Below are 22111 nucleotides of genomic sequence, written 5' to 3'. Positions count from 1 at the left end.
CGTAAACGCGTAAACCTGACGTGACGCGTGTATCATTAGAATGCATATTTGATGCTTATAAAATAAGATAGCCAGCACTGCAACAAGTGCCGTTGCAGCAACATTACGCCTGCATATGTTTTTTTTCAAATTCATGATCAAGCCTTGATTGGTAAAAGAATACTTCATTCCCACGTAGAATGCTCGAGTTCGATCCTGATGTGGTCCTGATATTCTTTGCCTTCATCGGGTCAGCACTTCCGGTTTCAGTTTTTCTTGGCGCTCTCTCACTTAAATTACCTTGGTCTATTCTCAAGGAAAGTGTGAATTTAAGGGCTCGTTTTTTTTTCTCAGACGCAATATTATTGAGAACTAACAGATAATGTTGTTAGGGAAAGTATAGGGGATGTTATTAGAAGTTATTATTGTATAAATGTAAACAAATAAAAGTGAGCGAAAAGATAACGTGCATCGGGCAGGATCCGAACCTGCGACCTTTGAATAACGCGTCCAATGTTCTACCACTGAGCTATGATGGCGGTCACAACGGCGCCAGAAACGCCTGTTGGGATCTCATAAAGGATTTCGTGTAGAACGCAGTTATTAAGCAGCAGCTTTTAGACGTTATGGAAATGTCATTGGATCTTTAAAAAATCCACATCACTGGGCAGCCCGCTATCGACCTAATGGTATTCATGGATAAAGTTGTGTGGTAATGCATAAAAGGTGGTTCTTGAAATACTAGTAAATGCGTAACATGCATATCTATGGTTGTCCCAGTGTGCGCTATAGGTACAATTGACAGCACATTTTCTGTAGTTTTCTGACACTGCTTACCGAATTTCTGTCTCACTGTCCTCTGTGCGTCGCTCATCGTTCAGAAAGAACTCTATGCTCCGTCACAGAGCCACTGACCGGGAGACCACGGAAGGCAGCGCGTGGGCGCGTTCCACAACAGCACTTTTCATAACATTTGCGCTGCTGGTAACCGCCGCGGAAGCTCGCCACTGTAGTTATGGTCAACCACCTCAAAAGTGCGTAATATTTGCTTTTTAATTTACAATGTTCACAAGTATGAATGCATGCCACCAGATCAATTTTAGTGGGTCTTTAGCACAGGCCTAAACTTTCGCCGGGTGATTGAATCGTTGTACATACACTATCAGACAAACCAAAATTTTCGCGTTAAAGTACCTCAAGACTACCGTCTTAAAGAAAAAATGAACCCCGCTGCTGTCTCCAGCAAAGTGGGACACCTCGTTAGTGTTTCACAAAAAGATCAGGCGGAATCGCAAGAGATAGAGAGAAGTAAGGACTGGGAGACAACTACAAAAGTTCTCGGACTGGACCCCGATCAGTGAGCGGTCGTCCAATAGAGGACGTCGCGGACGACCGTCAATCGTGAAATACACCGAGCACCTTCACCCGAAGTCCAGAGAATGCCTAGGCCAAAGAACAGCACGGGAGTTCGAGCTTGGGGAACGAGACGAGTGGAAGGTTGCCACCGGAGCGGGCGCTGAAGGTGGGCCGTCGGGTTGTGGACCCGAGCCACGAAGACTTCAACCAGCCGAGGCCTCCTGCCATCGCGTTTCTGCTAAGAGAACCGTAGCTCACCGGTCATGAACGACAGCCCAACGCCTGCGGACTTAAGGGCTGACGAGCCCTTAACAGCAGCAGTCGGGCTACGGGCAACGTTTCTTGATGGCTACGGGCCCGAGCTGTGTGCCATAGGGGAGTTAGAAAAAGGGGTGACGATTTAGAGTACCGGGTACTCTACTATGGCAGAGCATAAAGCCGTCCCGCAACTGCCATGATCAAAGGAAAACAGTAGAAGCGGGGTAGCTCAACCACCAGCGTTTTCCTGTTGTCACCAGTGAGCCTACGTCAAGCCAGCGTAATTGGCGAGACCGAACTTACAATTTTCTCTGCTTCACCGCTCAGCCGCGTCCGAACTATGCTCTGTTGTTAAAGGTTTTGGACAATCACATTGCTTCTAATTAAAAGTCTTTCAACGCGTGAAGTAAACTTTTTAAGTGTTTACCTGTGTTTCTTAGTTTCCGTTTATAATTGAAGTTTTGTGCGTGTTTGTTAAACGGACGGCTTTGTCCACGTTCATGCTCTCGGAGGCACATCCATAGAGAGCTAAAGGTCCATTCGATTCACCCTGCTGCACTTCCATAACTAGTTCACGGTGGTGCCGTCCAGTGATCGAAGCGTCACAGCGTGCGCTAGTCTTTACTCTTTAGTACTTGCGGTGTTCGGTTTTCGAACCTCGTTCGTGAGCGGCTGGACTACGCCAAGCAAGCGCGTTACAAAGGCTATAGGGCACCAATGGAACCATCAATTCTTGGAGTCTCATTCCTTGCGTGGTATCGAAGCAAGAAGCGGGGCGGTTTGGGCTAGTTGGTGTGGCATCACGTTTGTAATAGCGCGAGAACCGCTAACTTCCAGCAAAGGAACAAAAGAAGACCACCGCTATCTTCCAACTCAGTTGGAAGTTGGCGCACGTCTTCTTTTGTCCCTTTGGCGTCTTTCTGTTATAACAATCTTCTTGCAACAAGAAGTCACGCGTTGAGCTGACACTGCTGTCTTTCCATACCCAGGCTTGCTGAATAGCTTCCTTAAATTTTTTAACTTTAGTGAAGTAGAATATAGTTTTAACAAAGAAGCTGTTCTGCAGCTGCGTGACACCTGCATGCCCCATTCGGGTTCCCGAATTCCCCGGTCGTGGTCGAAGCGGTAACCACACTGTGAAATGAGAAAGGGAGTCCCGCAAATTCAGTTCGCAAGTACGCAAATAGGTGGCGCAACCACCTCGGTCGCGGACAAAGAGGTAACAGGGCCGTGAAATGAGTAAGCTCATCCACGCGCATCATCCACGCGCTTTACCGCTCCAGACAAGTCCAAGTCCGATTCCTACTGTACGCTTTCCCCTCTTCGGGCATCGCGCCTTGCGTATTATACAAAGCAGATTAGAAAAGCGTAGCTCTAGCAAGAGAAGACATTTTGCTGATACGCTCGCGTGGGCCGGCATATTGTGTGACAGACTGTGCGCTAGGATCTCATCCTAGTTGAGCATGATGTGGCACATCATGCCGACAGGAACGGCGAACGTTTTTTTTTTTTTTGGGTCACCTTGCTAGTGAAGAACTTATGCGCTATGCTCGTAGGCGTAAGCACACACACAGAAAACAAAACAAGAACCGACAACACAAACTTCGCCCGTTTCTGCTAACTATAACCGTGCGAGCGTGCCTAACTATTGTTGTTCTTGTTTATATCACGGGAGCGCACCATCAACTTCTGAGTTACTGAGCTATTTTAATCAATTTCATAGTTACGTTTAAAGTCGACTTGCGTGCGGCTCGTATACGTAAAACGCAATACTTAATGAGACTTACGTCCCTTCCCAACGATGTTTCCCATTATGGCAGGCGGAGGCAATCTGTAGTACCACCCATGTTCGTTGTGGCGACGCAACGAAGGTATTACGCTGTTTGTGAAATCTGACGGGCACCATGTTCACAAGTTGCACCGAGCATACACGTCCACGCGAATTTCGACATAGCATAAACGGGAGGAACCGGTAATCGGTAACTACGACTCAAACAGAGCCCAGCCTCTGCTTCCCACAACGGCTTACTGTGGTCAAACTAATGTTGTCAGACAGCAATACGGACAAGCACAACTGCAGCTTCTTCTCGAGTTTCTTTCGCTCGAAAAACAGAGCACTACCGTAACATTAGTATAGTCTTCTTAGCCAGCAACGATTATCGTCATCGATCTCGCGTGCCCGTCTTCGTGTTATCTGCATGTGCCCAGCATTTGCGGGCCATGGAGATAGCACGAAAACAAGCGCGCTATCAGCGTGATGTAGTTGGCGTTCGATTCCGGACGGGGAATTTGTGAGAGCAAAGTTTTCTTGAACAAGCGCGAACACGCCGGATGACGATTCTTGTTTTGGCGCTATAAAAAACTTCCCAGTTGACGGGTAGTGTTTTATGTCCCAGAGCCATGATAATATCATCAGAGACGCCGTAGTGGATGGCTTTCGAAAATTTCACCATCTTGTGACTGACATCGCACAGCACCAGGGCTCTGAGAATTATTGAAATGCGGCAATGGAGGTTGGGATTCGAACCCGCGATCTTTGACTCAGCAGACCAACACCATAACCATGCACTTGACCGTCGTGGTGTGTGTGGCGGGGAGAACTCACCAAAGGGTACGACGTACTTGAGGAGTGCCCTAGATGTGGCATCCAAGTCTGGCTCCACAGCAACAGCTGGCTCTGGATAGCGAAAACTGATGACAAAGACAATACCTCTGTTTCTAATGGATAACATAAGCTGATATCGAAGGCCGTATAGCCTTTGTTGACCGCAGTGTGTCATTCTTGCAAAATAAATGCTCGTGAGGCGACAAACATGTACTCTTGGAAAGGAGGAGTCGACAACACCCCCCTATGTTTAAACAGCGTACATGCTCAGTCCCCCTGATTATTCCAGAGCTTCGCCTGTCCTGTGCAATCCTTGGCGGATGGGACGAAGGACTTCATACACAAGTGGGACACTACCGCTAACTCTCGGTACAGACAGACAGACAGACAGACAGACAGACAGACAGGTCAGACAGCCAGGTAAGACAGACAGCCAGGTCAGACAGCCAGGTAAGACAGTCAGGTCAAACAGGTCAGACAGTCAGGTCAGACAGAGAGCCAGGTCAAACAGGTCAAACAGGTCAGACAGACAGACAGACAGACAGACAGACAGACAGACAGACAGACAGACAGACAGACAGACAGACAGACAGACAGACAGACAGACAGACAGACAGACAGACACAGCAGCGGGCCATTCACCCCCCGAGACTAATGGGGTAACATTCCTAGCTATAAGAGTTCAACTGTAGTCCCCTAGTTTTACTTCTCACCGACCACTGCCTCCTTTCCTGCTCCCCCCCTCACACACAACCAGTGTCTGCCGCCATTTTACATTAGCCACGCATCATTCAGCGATTGCGAAGAGTCTTTCTCCTCTAGTCAGTATCTCCGTCACTAGTGAGTGGGGCCCTCGTTTCACCAGGTGCTGGCAAAGCGTATAGGGAACATGATCGACGCCGAAAATGAGCGTTAGTTAATGTTACTCGTCGATGGCTCTTCAATTTGATCATAAAACGTACGGTATGGTACATAGAGTATGTACGATACAATTGAAGTACATACTGTCGTTTTCACTGTCCGCACCTCTGGAGATATTTGCGAAGTTTTTACTGGAACGCCAGGCGTAGCCAGAAACTTTTTTCGGCGCAAATGGGGGGGGTGCATTTTTTATTCTAGTGGGGGCACTTCCTTGAATAGGTATTTTTCACTCTATGCCATTGCGAAATAAAATTTCGGAGTGGGGGCACGGGCCCGGTAATCTTGGCAACGCCCCTGCTTTAACGCCACAATCTCCCCGACATGGCACCGTTGCCTGGAGCGATTGGCAAGTGGAACACATTTGTGGGGTTTAACGTCCCAAAACTACCATATAATTATGAGAGACGCCGTAGTGGAGGGCTCCGGAATTTTTGACCACCTGAAGTTCTTTAACGTGCACCGAAATCTGAGCAGCACCTCCATCGGAAATGCAGCCGCCGCAGCCGGAAATCGATCCCACGACCTGCGGGTCAGCAGCCGAGCACCTTAGCTACTTGACCACCGCAGCGGGGCGCAAGTGGAACAAGAGTGCAGGTAGGAGTACGAACAAAGACGACAGCAGGTGCAGTAGCCTTTAAAATATTGTACTAAGCATACAAAGAACGAACATTATCAAAAGAATACTTTTTTTATTTTTAACACAGAACAAAGAGACTTGTTGAAGGACAACAAAAACAAAACCCGCCAAAACGCTCAAGAAAAAAAAGGAGGGGGGCTCCAGATAAACGTCTCGGACGGAGAAGTTCTGAAAAAAAATCCTGAAAGGAAGCAGGAAAACATGAAATTAATGCATAGTCAAACTACCCTCTGGCGAAAACGGCGGTGACAAAAATCTTGCCGGCTAAACGCAGTTGGCGGTCGACGAATTGTTAATAACACTAAATGCTCAAAGGAAAACATATAGGTCAATCAGCTCCCATCGCAATTTTTACTTCAGATTTTTTTTTCTAAGTGCGTTGACGTCCTGATAATAATTCGGCACACGATGCCGTACTACTGGCGAGGTAAAAGGGATCCGAGGAAAGCCTCGCCTTGGTAGCTATCACTCCATTGCGACGAAGTTTCATCCCAAGATATAGAAATGCCACTTCAATAATAGGCTGATAGACAAGACGTATGCCTGGGTGGATATAGCCACACTCAATCAACGACCGCGGCAGTGACGCCTTCTGTGGGTGTATCTGGGAACCGAAGAGCTACAGACCCGACCAGTTTCAGAAGAGGTGCGCTGTTGAATGCAAGAACGCTCCCAAATCGTTAAGAAACAATCGGGGAGCGTCAGCTTTATTTTCAAATTACGCGCATTAATCCCCGTGCGTGAAGTCAGAAATTTGATATGTGAGGTTTAACATCCCAAAACCATCATATGATTATGACAGACGTTGTAGTGGATAGCTCCGGAAATTTCGAGCACCTGGGGTTCTTTTAACGTGCACCCAAATCTGAGCACACGGGCGTACATTTCCGCCTCCATTGGAAATGCAGCCGCCGCCGCCGGGATTCGATCCCGCGACCTGCGGGTCAGCAGCCGAGTACCTTATCCACTAGACCACCGCGGTGGGGTGAAGTCAAAAATTTCAAAATGTATTTTTCACGCTTTCGCGACATTAGCTTGATGAAGTTTTCCAATCCTTCGTATGCCGGGTCGATGGCGAGACATATTACAATTTTCAATTTTATCGATTGAAAGCTATATTAAACCTAGTAAACACCTTCAGTGTTCATGACGTCGTAGTGCAGAAAAAATAAAGGCAGCGTTTTCATTTCATTGATTTTTTTCCTAACATTTTTTCGCTTAGTAAGCATCGTGTTGTGGACAAAAGTGGCGTTTTCGGGATTGGAAAATTGTACTATACTAATACGGGGGAATAGTGGATCAGGGAATAAGCCGGGGTTACTGGGATATCAGTTGAAATAAGAATAAATGAACATAGACCGGGCACGTAAAGTGCGTAGGCAGGATTAACCACTGGTCAATAACTGGATTCCCAGAGAAGGCAAGGGGATGAGGGAAAGACAAAAGTTAGGTGGGCAGATGAGACCAGAAAGATTTGGGATATCAAGTGGGGAGTATCAAGCACAGGACTGAGTTGACCGGCGGAACGTGGGAGAGGCGTTTGTCCTGCAGTGGCCGGCTGATGATGATGATCAATACGGGTAAAAAATCGTAGCGTCCACCAACCTGATCCGGGAACCCGAGGACGACGGTCATACGAAGTACATGGCCGTCTGCAGGTTGTCGAGAACCTTGACGGCCTGCTCGTACTGGCTGGTGGTGATCGAGTCGGCCGAGGCGCCGGACGAGTCACTGCTCGAGCTGGAGACGTCAACCTTGCTGATCACGTGGTTCTTGGCGCGGGACGCGGCCAGGTGGGCGTAGTTCACCGGAGCCGGGATGCTGACGCTGCGCGAGCAGCGGGCGTACGTGTGGCAGAGGTAGAAGCTGAGCTTCTGCAGGTCGTCCGCCGAGAAGTCGGAGTCGTCCCACACGATGTAGTAGTGGGACGGCTTGCTCGTGCCCTGCGTCGGTGCGTAAAAAAAGGAAATGACAAGATTGCAAAAAGACTCTGGGAAAAGTTGGTCGCGTGTCTGCCTGCTGCGATGCAAAGGTCCTCGTCGAGAGACTACAGTCTTCCGTTTGGAGAGATTGCACGTACGAGATATGGACGCCACCTGGCAGTTATGTAAAGAAACGGAAGTTTCTGTGAAGCGGTAGAGCACTGGCAGAGCTGTGTTATTTTTTTAGCAAAGCGTAATGAATAAAGGAAATAAACGAACTGCTTCATAGTTACGTACTGATGTTGCGCCTCAATTGTGTTACACCTCAACGAAACCAAGATGGCTGGGCGTTCAGCAAGTGGGCATGGAAGTATCACAAGAAAAACTAATAAAACGGCGGTAATTGGGAGACTAACAGCACGAGGTACGTTGTGGGGCGTGAACCTGGGGTTCTTTAAAGTGAGCTAAATTGCGTGACCTTGGCCGGGAATCGTTTTGCCCATTATCGTATTGGAGCCTTGGAGTTTGCAGCGCGACACCTTAGAGGCAGCTTAGCTACGACGGAGGGCCTAACCACAACTGTAGCGATTATTGTATACGGTATATCATTTTCTTACTGCGTGGGACTATGCGCACTGATGATCGCGCTCGTATACCTGTATGCCGAAGTGGCTGCACAAGAAAAAATCGAAGTCCAGCGGGTGAGTGACCACGGAGTCGACGGTGGTGCCGGGCGGGACGTTTTTGCACTTGCCGACACCGTCACGGTCGTTGGCGGGCATGAACCTGGTGTGGTGTCGCTTCTGCACGACGATGAAAGTAAGGGCCGGCTCGTACGTCTCATTGGGAGACATCTCCTGGCAGGCAAGCCGGATGGCGCTCACCTGAGGTTACGCACAGAGAGGGACGACAGACAGGGCTGTGAATGGCCGACAGAAAGGTGGGAAAATGAGGGTTTGTTTCCCGGGCTAGATGGTTAAAAGACCGAAGTCATTCTGATTACACTGCAGAGCAAACAGCAGCCATATCAATTACAAAGATCAGGCCCTGGCATGACGCCGACGACAGCCGTATCGATTACGAAACGAGGGCATGAGACCAAACAGGCGTGCAAGAAAGCAAATAGAAGCACGAGCACCGTGCAGGCATAAGTATCATGCATGTGGCAGCCTTATTACGAGTTACACAGTAAATTATGTAATGGGCCAGCTGCAGCCATGTTGATTACGATGCGAAAAGTACCAACGAGCATTGTTTCAGGCGGCCACAGCCACGCGCGCTCACCTCCCGGTTGCGGACCTCCATGAACTGTTCCTCGCTCACTCCGTCCCGATAGAAGATGATGCGCTCAGGCTTGTGTTTTGTGGCCCGGTAAAAGGCCTTGAGCAGTTCCTTCATCATGTCCTTCAGGTCTCTGATTATCTCCACCCGAGACGTGGCCGTCAAGTCCTCCATCTGGACCCGAATAGAAGAGTGGAACCTGGAAGGGATCGAGTCCAGGCTGCCGACGCAGGCGGCGATGGAGGGGCGGTGCTTGTCCCCGGGCGCCGGGTGAGTGACGTCTGCACCGATAATGATGATGGGCTTCAGGAAGATAGCCGGCTTCTCCTGGGACAGGAGGCTGTTGTTGGTGCCGCCCAGCTTGGCGTTCACCTTCTGGCACAGGTTGGTGACCAGCGCCGGGTTGCACTTCTTGACGAGGTTGTTGTCCATGACACACTGGGTGCGCAGGCCGATCTCTGTCTCGGCCACCTGCTTGATCTCGGCGTAGTTCGCGCTCTTGGTCAGGACGATGATGACCATCTCGATGTTGGGGACCTTGCGCTGCTCCTCAAGCAGCGTGGTGCGGATCGGCTTGCGGTTCGTGTCGGACGAGCTGATGTCCACCGGCTGCTCGATGTGCATGCCGAGCTCGTTGCCCGTACGCACCAGCAACTTGACAAAATTGTCCAGACTGCACAGATAGATGGGGATGTATCCCATGATTGGGCGGTGGTTCAAAGCCTCCTTAGCTAGAGGGCAATTACTTGCCATGATTTCGGCTTCCAGAACAATGAAAAAGTTAGCTAGACTGCACGGATCGATGGGGGATTTATCCCAGGATTGGGTGGCGGGTCACTCCCTCTAGCTAGTGGAAGTTTCCTGCCATGATTTTGGCTACTAGAACAATTAGAGAACTAGCCGAAAATGCCACCCTTGCTTGATTCCTCTTCATATGGTTGTCAGACAGCAGTGGTTTCATTTCAACACAAGATTCGCGAAAGAATATTTCACATGCCGGAGAAGAGCAATACCATCGGTACAGACAGAGTGCTGCAACACCTCCCCCGGGTCAACTGGGAGTTTTGAAGCGTGCACCGGCTACGAGTGGCAGCGAGAAATCGGCAGAAGCCGACGACATCGTATCTGGCACTTCCGCCGTCAGCAGCACCAAACACTTTTACCACATATACAGTGTTAGTGCCATTCACCACCATTGCATAGTCATGGACCAGCGGGCCTCCAACATGCTATCCTCCACCGAACTTGCATTGAGGTACTGCCCAGCCCTGCTGCGTAGATAATTCCATTTAAAATGACCTAACCAAGTCTTGCAGACGTCTGTGAGTTGCCGTCCTCGCCAGGACTTGAATTACAGATGTGTGTGAAAATTCGCCTTTATAAAAATGGGCGGAATCTGCATGTTAAACTGCAAATGTCGTCAAAGGACGATAGTCATGCACCTGGTAAGAGTGCACAAAACGTTTATTTGATGTTCTGCGCAAGAAAATCAGTGAATGGTATTCTGGAGGCGCTGCGTTAGAGTGCCTCGAGCGTGTAGCGAAGGCGAACGAGCACATCGAGGCACATTAGACACGAGGCAGTTATCTTCAAAAACGAAGGCATGCGCGCCCGTGGAGAAATATGCGCGCCAGTCTCCGTAGTGATAAGGTGTAGAACGCAAAGCAACGGGTAGGTGCCTCCATCGTGTCGTCGTAGCAAAGCGTTGGAAACACCCTTTTGAGCATCACATTGCACTGTCAGCACAGCGCGATAAACGCTACAGTCTTTAGAGTGACGTGTGTGCCTCTTCTAGTATAAAGGCAGACATACAAAACATTGACAAGTCGTTATGGCTCCTCAGATATGCGCAATAAATACTTCTTATATGACAATCGCATAACTATGAACGTTAAAGCTTGAGCAATATTTGTGGACACTGCGGATGTGGTTGGCCGTTTGGTGCCGTTTGAGGTATCATTAAGGGCGCACAAACAGACAATTGTACAGACAGACAGGCAGGCAGGCAGGCAGAGAGACGGACAGACAGACAGACAGACAGACAGACAGACAGACAGACATTAAAATTTTTCTGTCGGAGGTCCCCAAGAAAGACTATCGTCTTTTAAAAAATGGAACCTTCGATGAGCTAATGTCATCATGACTGGGCAGGCTGAGGGAAGTATGCGGCAGATTTTGAACCACTTCCGTATGCTCGCAATTGCAAGTGAGCTTTTAAGGTAAAGGAAAACTACAAAGAAACCTACCTGTCCCGCTGAGCAAAGCGGCTCAGGTTGAGCAGCGTCCAGCGCGTCAGTGAGGCCGCCTTGAAGAAGTGTTTGCCGCGTAGATCCCATGTGCCCTCACGAGGCTTGGTCACAGCGTTGTTCTCGAATACCAGGGAAGGCGGCTCGAGCACCCGTCCTTTCAGCTGAGTCTGCTCGGTGCTGATCTTATTGTTGAACTCGCGCAGGCACTGGTCGTTACTGCCGACCAGGTCCCGGACGGACTGCCGAATCTCGTTGAAGCGCTTGGCCGGAGGCTGAGCGGTTCGCTTGATCATCTCCGAGGTCTGGTTCTCGTCCAATTTCTTCCGGCAGTGCTGGCCTTCGACGATTTCGCACACCTCGAGGGGCAGGTAGACGGGGTGCGCGAGGTTTCCGACCTGAATGCAGGGCAGGTTCGGATAAACTAGGCGGCCATAGCGGTTCTGGAAATAGTCGGCCACCGAGCAACGGGAGCCGTCCTCCATGTCGAATAACAGCCTCTTGGCGGGCTCCTTGGTGACCCGCACTACCTTGTACTTCCGAGGGTAGGGCAGGTGGGTCACCTAATGAGTAGTAATTGAGTACAAGAAACGCAAAAGGGGACCACACCATGTCGCCATGCTGGTTATTTTTGTTTATGGGCTTGAAAACAATCATGCCAAAATCACGCTTTCAAAGAATTTAAGCAGAGTCGCTGACGACGTCACGAATGTTGGTCAAATAGCTGGAATATAGTGGCGTCAAGTTGCCATTACATAGCTAGACCTTGCTCTACAGCATTTTCACCGACATCTGCCTACAAGAAATCTTAAGTCTTTTTTTAAATTCCGTAACAACTGTAGATTCTGCATACTGCCACTGGAAAAAGCAAAGCTCGTAGGTACCATTTCTACATATTGTAAAAGCATATTCGTAGGATATCCCAGTTCCTCTGAGGCTTTGGATATCCGTCTATACCCATTCATCAATAACCATTCGTCATTATGCTTCTGTTATTTACACATCTACTCGATATCTACCTCGAAAATGGGAGAAAACACGACAGTGGGGTCAAAATCTCCTTGACCACCCACAAGCTCCATTAATACAGCGGTGTACTCACCTTGATACGCAGACCCTTGAGTTCCTTGTTGAGCCGAACATTCTGAAAGTCCCGGAGGTCGCGGAAGTCGGCCGCGGTCATCTCGCGGCGTCCGTCGCTCAAGATCTTGCACATGAACGATATGACCGGCTGCGGCTCGTAGAACGCGGTGGCCGACATGTCCACGTTCAGCATGGGCTTCCACTGAGCCGGTCGCACGCTGGTGTAGTAGCCGAACCACACTTCGCGACCGCCGCCCAGAGAGTGCGCCTGGTTCGGAAGCGGTGGCTTGAAGAAGGACCGGCCGACGGGAGTCAATCTGATGGAAGGGCCGTGACGCAGGACAATGTCGACGGCTTGCAGGACCTCCTGCGGGACAGTGTTGACCTTGTTCACGAAGACTGCGTGCAGGGCGTCCAGGTTCACGGTGGCCGCGTACTGGATCTTGACGACAAACTTCTGCACCCTCTGGTCTTCCTCGAGCTCTACCGCGAAGTTCCGCTCGCGAAACTTGAGCTCCCGACGCGTGTACAGGTTCTTTCGGCCGTCAAATGCCGGCACGCAGTTGCTCAAGTCTAGACGGTACTTCTTGACTAGCTGTTCGATGACAAGTCTATTGATCTTTGTGCTAATGCAGCGGTACTTGCGCTTCTCGGGTATCTTCGCCTCTTTGTTGTTCTCGGAGAAGATCTCCACGTCATAGTGATACACGTTGCCCGCCGGAATCTCGACGGAAAAGTGGTTGGCCATGAGCTGGATGGGGCGGCCGAGCTTTCCCTGGGCGGGTCGACGCGGGAAGTGGGACGGTAGTGTCTTCTGGATCTCCTGCGGGATTGTCCGACGACGGGAGCGACGGAAGTTTGTAGTGACCGGCATGCATACGATTACTTTGCAAATAAGCGAGCAGTGCACGTGGTCGCCGACAGGATATTCTCGTGGGGGGGGGGGGGTGCAATCCAGTCAGCATATCAGATGGTGGAGGGGATCTTGCGTGAGGGCAAGTGCTGGGTGAGGCTTGTGGGGGTGCTGACATCCCCCCCCCCCATGTAAAGGTTTCTGCGCCGCGTGGCACACGTGTCTCGCCCCAAGGCTTTATTTCGGTGGTGACCACCGCCGGGCGATAAATGGCGTTGTGTTCGCTTTGAGTACCACTGTTGGTAGAGTGGTAGCGCCGGCGGTGGCCCCTGGCGGAAGGCAGGCCTTGGTGGTGGGCGATAGTTGAGCGAGCCTCTTCTGCGCGTGGCGGCTGCCGCGAACGGTTGTCTGTAGCGTGGATCCCCGGTGCTCGGAAACGCGGGCTTCGCGCCGGGGTCCCACGTGGAAAGTCAGGCGTTGGCGATGCCACCTTCGGTATGTGTTAGTGTGTGTTTATCATGTTATTGTGTGTTTAGTGTGTCACTGCGTTATGTTGTTTGTATGGTAACGTGCTAATCAAAATTGATGTATATTCGGCGGACGATATTGTTGTCTAAATTAGTTAATAAATGTATGCATGTTGGGTGCTGTACCGACCGCGTCTGCGGTGTCCGTTCACTCCAAGAGCGTGGCGTGGCGATGCGCTCGTTCACCTCGCGGAGACCCCACACCGGCTGCCCAACGTGGAGCTCTTGGAGTATCGGATGACAGTTTTTGCGGTTCGATACAGGGACTTTGTTAGAGCCGGAGTAGAGTAGGCTGAGGGGGGCTTCTTTGCTAGCGTCGGTGGTGTGCTTTGTTGAGAAGCGAGGAGATTGGTTTTGTAACGTGTTGGAATTTGTCGGCAGGTTGACTTTCTATTTATTTTTTTTGCTCGCAAGTGTTGATATATTGTGTTGTTGTTAGTTTTCAAAAACGTTGTTGAATTAGGACGGAAGCCATGCGGTCCGCATCCTGGGGTGAGCAAGGACTAGAGCACGTGGTTTGTAGGCCAGGCCCGAAGCGAGTGAGTACGGAAGCCTCGTGGGTGGTCCGAATTTCTGTAAATAGCTTCTTCTATATCTTTGGGCTCAGGGAGCCGGGCGTCGTTGCTGTCTGGTATTGCGGCTCGAGGCCGAGGCGTCGTGACACCGCCCGGGGCGGTGGACGCCGATCGCTCGGTAAGCTGCTGTGTGTGGCGAGCGATAGGGCAACTTCACAGAGTGGACGTCTCCTCGCGGCTGCCTCTTCTGCGCCTAGGCTGGGTGCTGGGTGGATGCCGGTTGTTGCCGAGCGACTGATTAGGCCTAATGCTCTGCGCAGCCGCCTGTCGCACGTGGCACAACTAGGTGAATCGTGGCGTTGAGGTGTTGCGCTCTGCTTCCCTCACTTTTTTTTTCTTGTGAGCACGAGTTAGGAAAAGTGATTTTTGTTTTATTTTGATGGGCGTCTCGGCTGCCACAGATGTATTAGCTAGCAGTACTGACCAACGTACCACGTGGACGAAAAGCTCGAAGCTCCCTTCCCGAGGACCTGCTCAATTGTTTTCTTTCAATTTTGTTGTTATTGATGTATTCAGCGGGGAGGGATGTCATCCACGGCCGGCTATCCTGCACAATTTCAGCGTCGCTGGCCAGGAATGCGGTCCTGAGGTCGGGCGATGGAGATGCCTGGGACCTGCGCAACTGCCTGCAGTCCGGCGCCCGGGCGAGTGCTGGTCGCAATTGGAAGACGTGTTGGCACTAGCGACGGATCGTCGCGCCGACGGCAACGTTGCAGTTGCGGGGATGGTACTGAGGTCAAACCTAGCCGGACAGTGCAGCAGTGTCGACCAGTGGTGGTGTCATGGTGCAAGGACATTATGGTCGTGCGATATCATTTTTTTGTTAAAGCTTGTGTAGCTAATTTTTGATTTCGGGATATGGTTTGCTTTAAAGTTGGGGGAATGTGGGCGTGCTGACACCCCCCCCCCTGTAAAGTTTTCTGCGCCGCGTGGCACACGTGTCTCGCCCCAAGGCTTTATTTCGGTGGTGACCACCGCCGGGCGATAAATGGCGTTGTGTTCGCTTTGAGTACCACTGTTGGTAGAGTGGTAGCGCCGGCGGTGGCCCCTGGCGGAAGGCAGGCCTTGGTGGTGGGCGATAGTTGAGCGAGCCTCTTCTGCGCGTGGCGGCTGCCGCGAACGGTTGTCTGTAGCGTGGGTCCCCGGTGCTCGGAAACGCGGGCTTCGCGCCGGGGTCCCACGTGGAAAGTCAGGCTTTGGCGATGCCACCTTGGGTATGTGTTAGTGTGTGTTTATCATGTTATTATGTGTTTAGTGTGTCACTGCGTTATGTTGTTTGTATGGTAACGTGCTAATCAAAATTGATGTATATTCGGCGGACGATATCGTTGTCTAAATTAGTTAATAAATGTATGCATGTTGGGTGCTGTACCGACCGCGTCTGCGGTGTCCGTTCACTCCAAGAGCGTGGCGTGGCGATGCGCTCGTTCACCTCGCGGAGACCCCACACCGGCTGCCCAACGTGGAGCTCTTGGAGTATCGGATGACAGTTTTTGCGGTTCGATACAGGGATTTTGTTAGAGCCGGAGTAGAGTAGGCTGAGGGGGGCTTCTTTGCTAGCGTCGGTGGTGTGCTTTGTTGAGAAGCGAGGAGATTGGTTTTGTAACGTGTTGGAATTTGTCGGCAGGTTGACTTTCTATTTATTTTTTTGCTCGCAAGTGTTGATATATTGTGTTGTTGTTAGTTTTCAAAAACGTTGTTGAATTAGGACGGGAGCCATGCGGTCCGCATCCTGGGGTGAGCAAGGACTAGAGCACGTGGTTTGTAGGCCAGGCCCGAAGCGAGTGAGTACGGAAGCCTCGTGGGTGGTCCGAATTTCTGTAAATAGCTTCTTCTATATCTTTGGGCTCAGGGAGCCGGGCGTCGTTGCTGTCTTTTATTGCGGCTCGAGGCCGAGGCGTCGTGACACCGCCCGGGGCGGTGGACGCCGATCGCTCGGTAAGCTGCTGTGTGTGGCGAGCGATAGGGCAACTTCACAGAGTGGACGTCTCCTCACGGCTGTCTCTTCTGCGCCTAGGCTGGGTGCTGGGTGGATGCCGGTTGTTGCCGAGCGACTGATTAGGCCTAATGCTCTGCGCAGCCGCCTGTCGCACGTGGCACAACTAGGTGAATCGTGGCGTTGAGGTGTTGCGCTCTGCTTCCCTCACTTTTTTTTTCTTGTGAGCACGAGTTAGGAAAAGTGATTTTTGTTTTATTTTGATGGGCGTCTCGGCTGCCACCGATGTATTAGCTAGCAGTACTGACCAACGTACCACGTGGACGAAAAGCTCGAAGCTCCCTTCCCGAGGACCTGCTCGATTGTTTTCTTTCAATTTTGTTGTTATTGATGTATTCAGCGGGGAGGGATGTCATCCACGGCCGGCTGTCCTGCACAATTTCAGCGTCGCTGGCCAGGAATGCGGTCCTGAGGTCGGGCGATGGAGATGCCTGGGACCTGCGCAACTGCCTGCAGTCCGGCGCCCAGGTGAGTGCTGGTCGCAATTGGAAGACGTGTTGGCACTAGCGACGGATCGTCGCGCCGACGGCAACGTTGCTGTTGCGGGGATGGTACTGAGGTCAAACCTAGCCGGACAGTGCCGCAGTGTCGACCAGTGGTGGTGTCGTGGTGCAAGGACATTATGGTCGTGCGATATCATTTTTTTTGTTAAAGCTTGTGTAGCTAATTTTTGATTTCGGGGTATGGTTTAATTTAAAGTTGGGGGAATGTGGGCGTGCTGACACCCCCCCCCCCCTGTAAAGTTTTCTGCGCCGCGTGGCACACGTGTCTCGCCCCAAGGCTTTATTTCGGTGGTGACCACCGCCGGGCGGTAAATGGCGTTGTGTTCGCTTTGAGTACCACTGTTGGTAGAGTGGTAGCGCCGGCGGTGGCCCCTGGCGGAAGGCAGGCCTTGGTGGTGGGCGATAGTTGAGCGAGCCTCTTCTGCGCGTGGCGGCTGCCGCGAACGGTTGCCTGTACCGTGGGTCCCCGGTGCTCGGAAACGCGGGCTTCGCGCCGGGGTCCCACGTGGAAAGTCAGGCGTTGGCGATGCCACCTTGGGTATGTGTTAGTGTGTGTTTATCATGTTATTGTGTGTTTAGTGTGTCACTGCGTTATGTTGTTTGTATGGTAACGTGCTAATCAAAATTGATGTATATTCGGCGGACGATATCGTTGTCTAAATTAGTTAATAAATGTAAGCATGTTGGGTGCTGTACCGACCGCGTCTGCGGTGTCCGTTCACTCCAAGAGCGTGGCGTGGCGATGCGCTCGTTCACCTCGCGGAGACCCCACACCGGCTGCCCAACGTGGAGCTCTTGGAGTATCGGATGACAGTTTTTGCGGTTCGATACAGGGATTTTGTTAGAGCCGGAGTAGAGTAGGCTGAGGGGGGCTTCTTTGCTAGCGTCGGTGGTGTGCTTTGTTGAGAAGCGAGGAGATTGGTTTTGTAACGTGTTGGAATTTGTCGGCAGGTTGACTTTCTATTTATTTTTTTTGCTCGCAAGTGTTGATATATTGTGTTGTTGTTAGTTTTCAAAAACGTTGTTGAATTAGGACGGGAGCCATGCGGTCCGCATCCTGGGGTGAGCAAGGACTAGAGCACGTGGTTTGTAGGCCAGGCCCGAAGCGAGTGAGTACGGAAGCCTCGTGGGTGGTCCGAATTTCTGTAAATAGCTTCTTCTATATCTTTGAGCTCAGGGAGCCGGGCGTCGTTGCTGTCTGGTATTGCGGCTCGAGGCCGAGGCGTCGTGACACCGCCCGAGGCGGTGGACGCCGATCGCTCGGTAAGCTGCTGTGTGTGGCGAGCGATAGGGCAACTTCACAGAGTGGACGTCTCCTCACGGCTGCCTCTTCTGCGCCTAGGCTGGGTGCTGGGTGGATGCCGGTTGTTGCCGAACGACTCATTAGGCCTAATGCTCTGCGCAGCCGCCTGTCGCACGTGGCACAACTAGGTGAATCGTGGCGTTGAGGTGTTGCGCTCTGCTTCCCTCACTTTTTTTTTCTTGTGAGCACGAGTTAGGAAAAGTGATTTTTGTTTTATTTTGATGGGCGTCTCGGCTGCCACCGATGTATTAGCTAGCAGTACTGACCAACGTACCACGTGGACGAAAAGCTCGAAGCTCCCTTCCCGAGGACCTGCTCGATTGTTTTCTTTCAATTTTGTTGTTGTTATTGATGTATTCAGCGGGGAGGGATGTCATCCACGGCCGGCTGTCCTGCACAATTTCAGCGTCGCTGGCCAGGAATGCGGTCCTGAGGTCGGGCGATGGAGATGTCTGGGATCTGCGCAACTGCCTGCAGTCCGGCGCCCGGGCGAGTGCTGGTCGCAATTGGAAGACGTGTTGGCACTAGCGACGGATCGTCGCGCCGACGGCAACGTTGCTGTTGCGGGGATGGTACTGAGGTCAAACCTAGCCGGACAGTGCAGCAGTGTCGACCAGTGGTGGTGTCGTGGTGCAAGGACATTATGGTCGTGCGATATCATTTTTTTTGTTAAAGCTTGTGTAGCTAATTTTTGATTTCGGGATATGGTTTGATTTAAAGTTGGGGGAATGTGGGCGTGCTGACACCCCCCCCCCCCCCCCTGTAAAGTTGTCTGCGCCGCGTGGCGCACGTGTCTCGCCCCAAGGCTTTATTTCGGTGGTGACCACCGCCGGGCGATAGATGACGTTGTTTCGCTGTGAGTACCGCTGTTGGTAGAGTGGTAGCGCCGGCGGTGGCCCCTGGCGGAATGCGGGCCTTGGTGGTGGGCGAGAGTTGAGCGAGCCTCTTTTGCGCGTGGCGGCTGCCGCCAACGGTTGTCTGTAGCGTGGGTTCCCGGTGCTCGGCACCGCGGGCTTCTCGCCGGGGTCCCACGTGGAAAGTCTGGCGTTGGCGACGCTGCCTTGAGTATGTGTTAGTGTGTGTTTATCATGTTATTGTGTGTTTAGTGTGTCACTGCATTATGTTGTTTGTATGGTAGCGTGTTCATCAATATCGTCGTCTAAATTAGTTAATAAATGTGTGCATGTTGGGTGCTTTGAACCGACCGCGTCTGCGGCGTCCGTTCACTCCAAGAGCGTGCCGTGGCGATGCGCTCGTTCGCCTCGCGGGGACCCCACAGGCTTGAGGGGGGACAAGTTTCCCTTTTTCACCAACCCTGTCCTGCCAACGCGCATGGCACTACATTATAAACAGGGCGTGGGCGTAACATAACTTACTTGCCCCCCGCTATCCCTTCATGCTTAGGTTCCTACCGGCAACATTTTGCTTCTGGAACGATAATCGGGACTAATTGCCGTTGATCGCGCAGCCGGTGTAGGCCTCCATTTTCTTCATAACTTGGAAGATTTACACTGAATGTCTAAGTGCATTTGCCAGGCATCTTTCAGCGGACGCAACACACCTTTCACCTCCAGTCCGAACCGCCATCGTTATTGAGCGATGCACTCCTAAGCCGGGTGCTACCAAAGCGTTAGGACGAACATGACTGCCGAAAACGAGCGTTAGCCAGCGACGTTCATCGATAGCTTTGATCGATGGTTTTCAGTACTTATACCCGAAGAAGGAAAATCTAGTGACCTTAGTCGGGACGAGCGTAGAGAAAGCAATGGCAGCACACAACAAATCTTGGTAAGACACTTAAAAGACAGTTTTTGTAGCGATATATTCGCCAGGCAGTGAACTCCCTTAAAGGGGTCCCGCAAAACCTTTTCAAGAAGCCATAAAACGGACTCTTTAAAGGATCTTATTGCCTCACGAGTTCACCACCGCACAAATTTTCAAAATTCTCACAGTTCAAGCGGACATTTATTGCACGGTGCGATCAGCAATTTCTCATCTCTCGTCCCGATAAAAGCGCTCACAAGTTCCGGCAGAAAGTCAACGCTATGTGCGATTGTCGAGCGCAGATTCTTGCGAATCCAAAAGTAGCGCCCACGTTCTGAACCCGTTGTGTGTCCTCACGAACTTTAGAAGTGGTCATCTCAGAAGAATTTTACTTGAAGGCTTTCTTGCGTTTTGGAACTGCGAGCTGCCTAGTGATTTTGGCCCAATTTAATGTGACTCTATGATACCGGAAAAATAATTCTCCCTTTCGGGTATGGTAAGCTGCAAATGGCGGAAGAAATTACGCAATTGTTTCTCGTACGGATGAAGTTTTCATCTCTAAGTTACAAAGGCTCAACGGCACCACCGAATAACCATCATTGAGTGCGAAAAACATGGCTTTACTGCCGCAAGGAGTTGTCGCCCACATAAAATTTATCAAGCAGCTGCGCTTCTATTTGCTTTAGATTCATGTCCTTAAGCTTCAACACACAGAGTGCGTGCTGATTCGGCACCGCGTCTTTGAGAGCCACGCTAAACCAATTTCGTAGGCTTAGCGTGTCGCGATGGGTGCTTACAATATAAATCTCGGGGTGCATACAATACGCATTGGTTAGCTTTTCCTAATCCTCGATGGTCCGCACTATCTTAAAGATATCCGATTGAGGACACGTTATTTGGTTTCACGCTACGAGAAGAAAAAGTTTTTGGTTAGTTTCAATACTTAGGCATTAGGGCAATTCTTACTTTCTTTCCCATCCCATTAAATTTTGGTGCACAAAATAAGATCGCAGTTGAGAGCTATAGAATACCGTACGCAAAGCTTGCGGGCGTAGTTTTAGCCTTTGTCACAGAACGGGAGCCTACACGAGATGATTGTATGCGACGCAGCGCAAGCGCAATACATTGCGTTGTTCTTAGAACTATCTAATAAGATTAGAGTTCCTTTGCTACAGTACTATTACGAAACTATACTTACCTGTAGACGGAGCTCGTGTGGTTAATCTATTCTCATCTGTAGCTTGCGACGCGAATGCAAAGCTTTGCGTAGCGCTGTTCTACAACTCTCAATGCACTTGCAGTTTCACCAGCGGCAGACTTCTTTCTGGGCATAACTATTACAAAACTATGCTCACTTGTAGGCGGAGCTCGTCGCTGGACCTCTGCCTGGGTCCGCATATGCCATTTGGGAGCATGTCACCGGGCACCTGGGGCAGTGGCGGGGAGTCATGTATCGACCCCTCCTCAGTGGGAGGCACGCAGCAGGGCCCGTTGGCTGTGGCGCCAACGACAACGCCGTGGGTCACGCCGTTCATGGCCAGTGTAGGCGGCACAATAGCAGCAGCCGTGGCGTTAGGCTGGAGCTGCGCTTAGAACGGCGGCACTGCCGCCGCGACGCCGACCTTTTTCGAGATGACTTGTGCGAACGATGGCTGAGTGGGGGCGCCGTTAGCGTAGTGGACCTGTCCGTTGGCGTGGGGGACCCGTCCGTTGGCGTTGGGGAGCCGTCCGTTGTCGTGGGGGACCTGGCCGTTGGCGTGGGGGACCTGGCCATTGGCGTGGTGAACCTGGCCGTTGCCGTGGGGGACCTGGCCGTTGGCGTGGGGGACCTGGCCGTTGGTGGCTTCTGCCACCGAGACGACCGCCGGTCGCCCCACGGTGCGAAGCTCGGAGGCGGTGCACTCCGCAGCCACTGCAAGAAACACCAATTGTTTTTCCACTCATGAAGTCATCGCACTTAAAGGCAGAAAAAAAGTTGGACACTGAAATCTTATAAGAATACGTGCAAACTTTCACAAGCGCGGCTGTGAACTGCGAGTTGTGTGTTTCTTAGCTTTAATCTACGTCATAACGATTCCGCGTGGCGTGTGAGTGGCCAAACTTTTAAAAATAAGGTTGGCACCTACGTCCACTGCAGCCCTACGGCCTCTTTCCCAGTAATTGGCGGAGAGTACGGGAGGGGGGCTTGGAGGTCGGGCATCCACCGGGCTGCATCATGAAAAGCAAAGCCCCATCCCCGCCACCCCCTCGCATGCGCCCGGGGTATATTTTCAGACTTTGGCTTAGGCTTTTATCCTACGCA

At 51.4% G+C, this 22111-nt stretch overlaps 1 protein-coding gene across 1 annotated transcript; it reads right to left on the bottom strand.

Annotated features, from left to right (window-relative positions):
* Positions 1–5838: 5838 nt before the first annotated feature.
* On the bottom strand, positions 5839–21727 carry LOC142776780 (protein argonaute-4-like). The gene is made up of 7 exons (XM_075881139.1): positions 21165–21727; positions 12308–13111; positions 11206–11768; positions 8963–9632; positions 8335–8562; positions 7362–7699; positions 5839–5937 (listed from the first exon to the last, which is right to left on the bottom strand). The coding sequence occupies exons 1-6, from the start codon at positions 21342–21344 to the stop codon at positions 7388–7390; spliced, it is 2757 nt and encodes a 918-aa protein (XP_075737254.1). The 5' UTR covers positions 21345–21727; the 3' UTR covers positions 5839–5937; positions 7362–7387.
* Positions 21728–22111: the final 384 nt, after the last annotated feature.

The sequence above is a fragment of the Rhipicephalus microplus genome, chromosome X (genome assembly GCF_043290135.1).
Source record: "Rhipicephalus microplus isolate Deutch F79 chromosome X, USDA_Rmic, whole genome shotgun sequence".
NCBI lineage: Eukaryota > Metazoa > Arthropoda > Arachnida > Ixodida > Ixodidae > Rhipicephalus > Rhipicephalus microplus.
The sequence above is the reverse complement of the archived record's forward strand: the minus strand, read 5'-3'. Positions and strand labels throughout refer to the sequence as shown.

What these genes read in the sequence shown, in the direction of transcription:
- LOC142776780 (XM_075881139.1), bottom strand. Translation starts at nt 21,344, where the DNA reads ATGAACGGCGTGACCCACGGCGTTGTCGTTGGCGCCACAGCCAACGGG. An exon ending in TCAAGGGTCTGCGTATCAAG is followed by an intron (nt 11,769 to 12,307) that starts GTGAGTACACCG and finishes ACTACTCATTAG; the next exon opens with GTGACCCACCTGCCCTACCC. An exon ending in GCAGCCACTTCGGCATACAG is followed by an intron (nt 7,700 to 8,334) that starts GTATACGAGCGC and finishes GCACCGACGCAG; the next exon opens with GGCACGAGCAAGCCGTCCCA.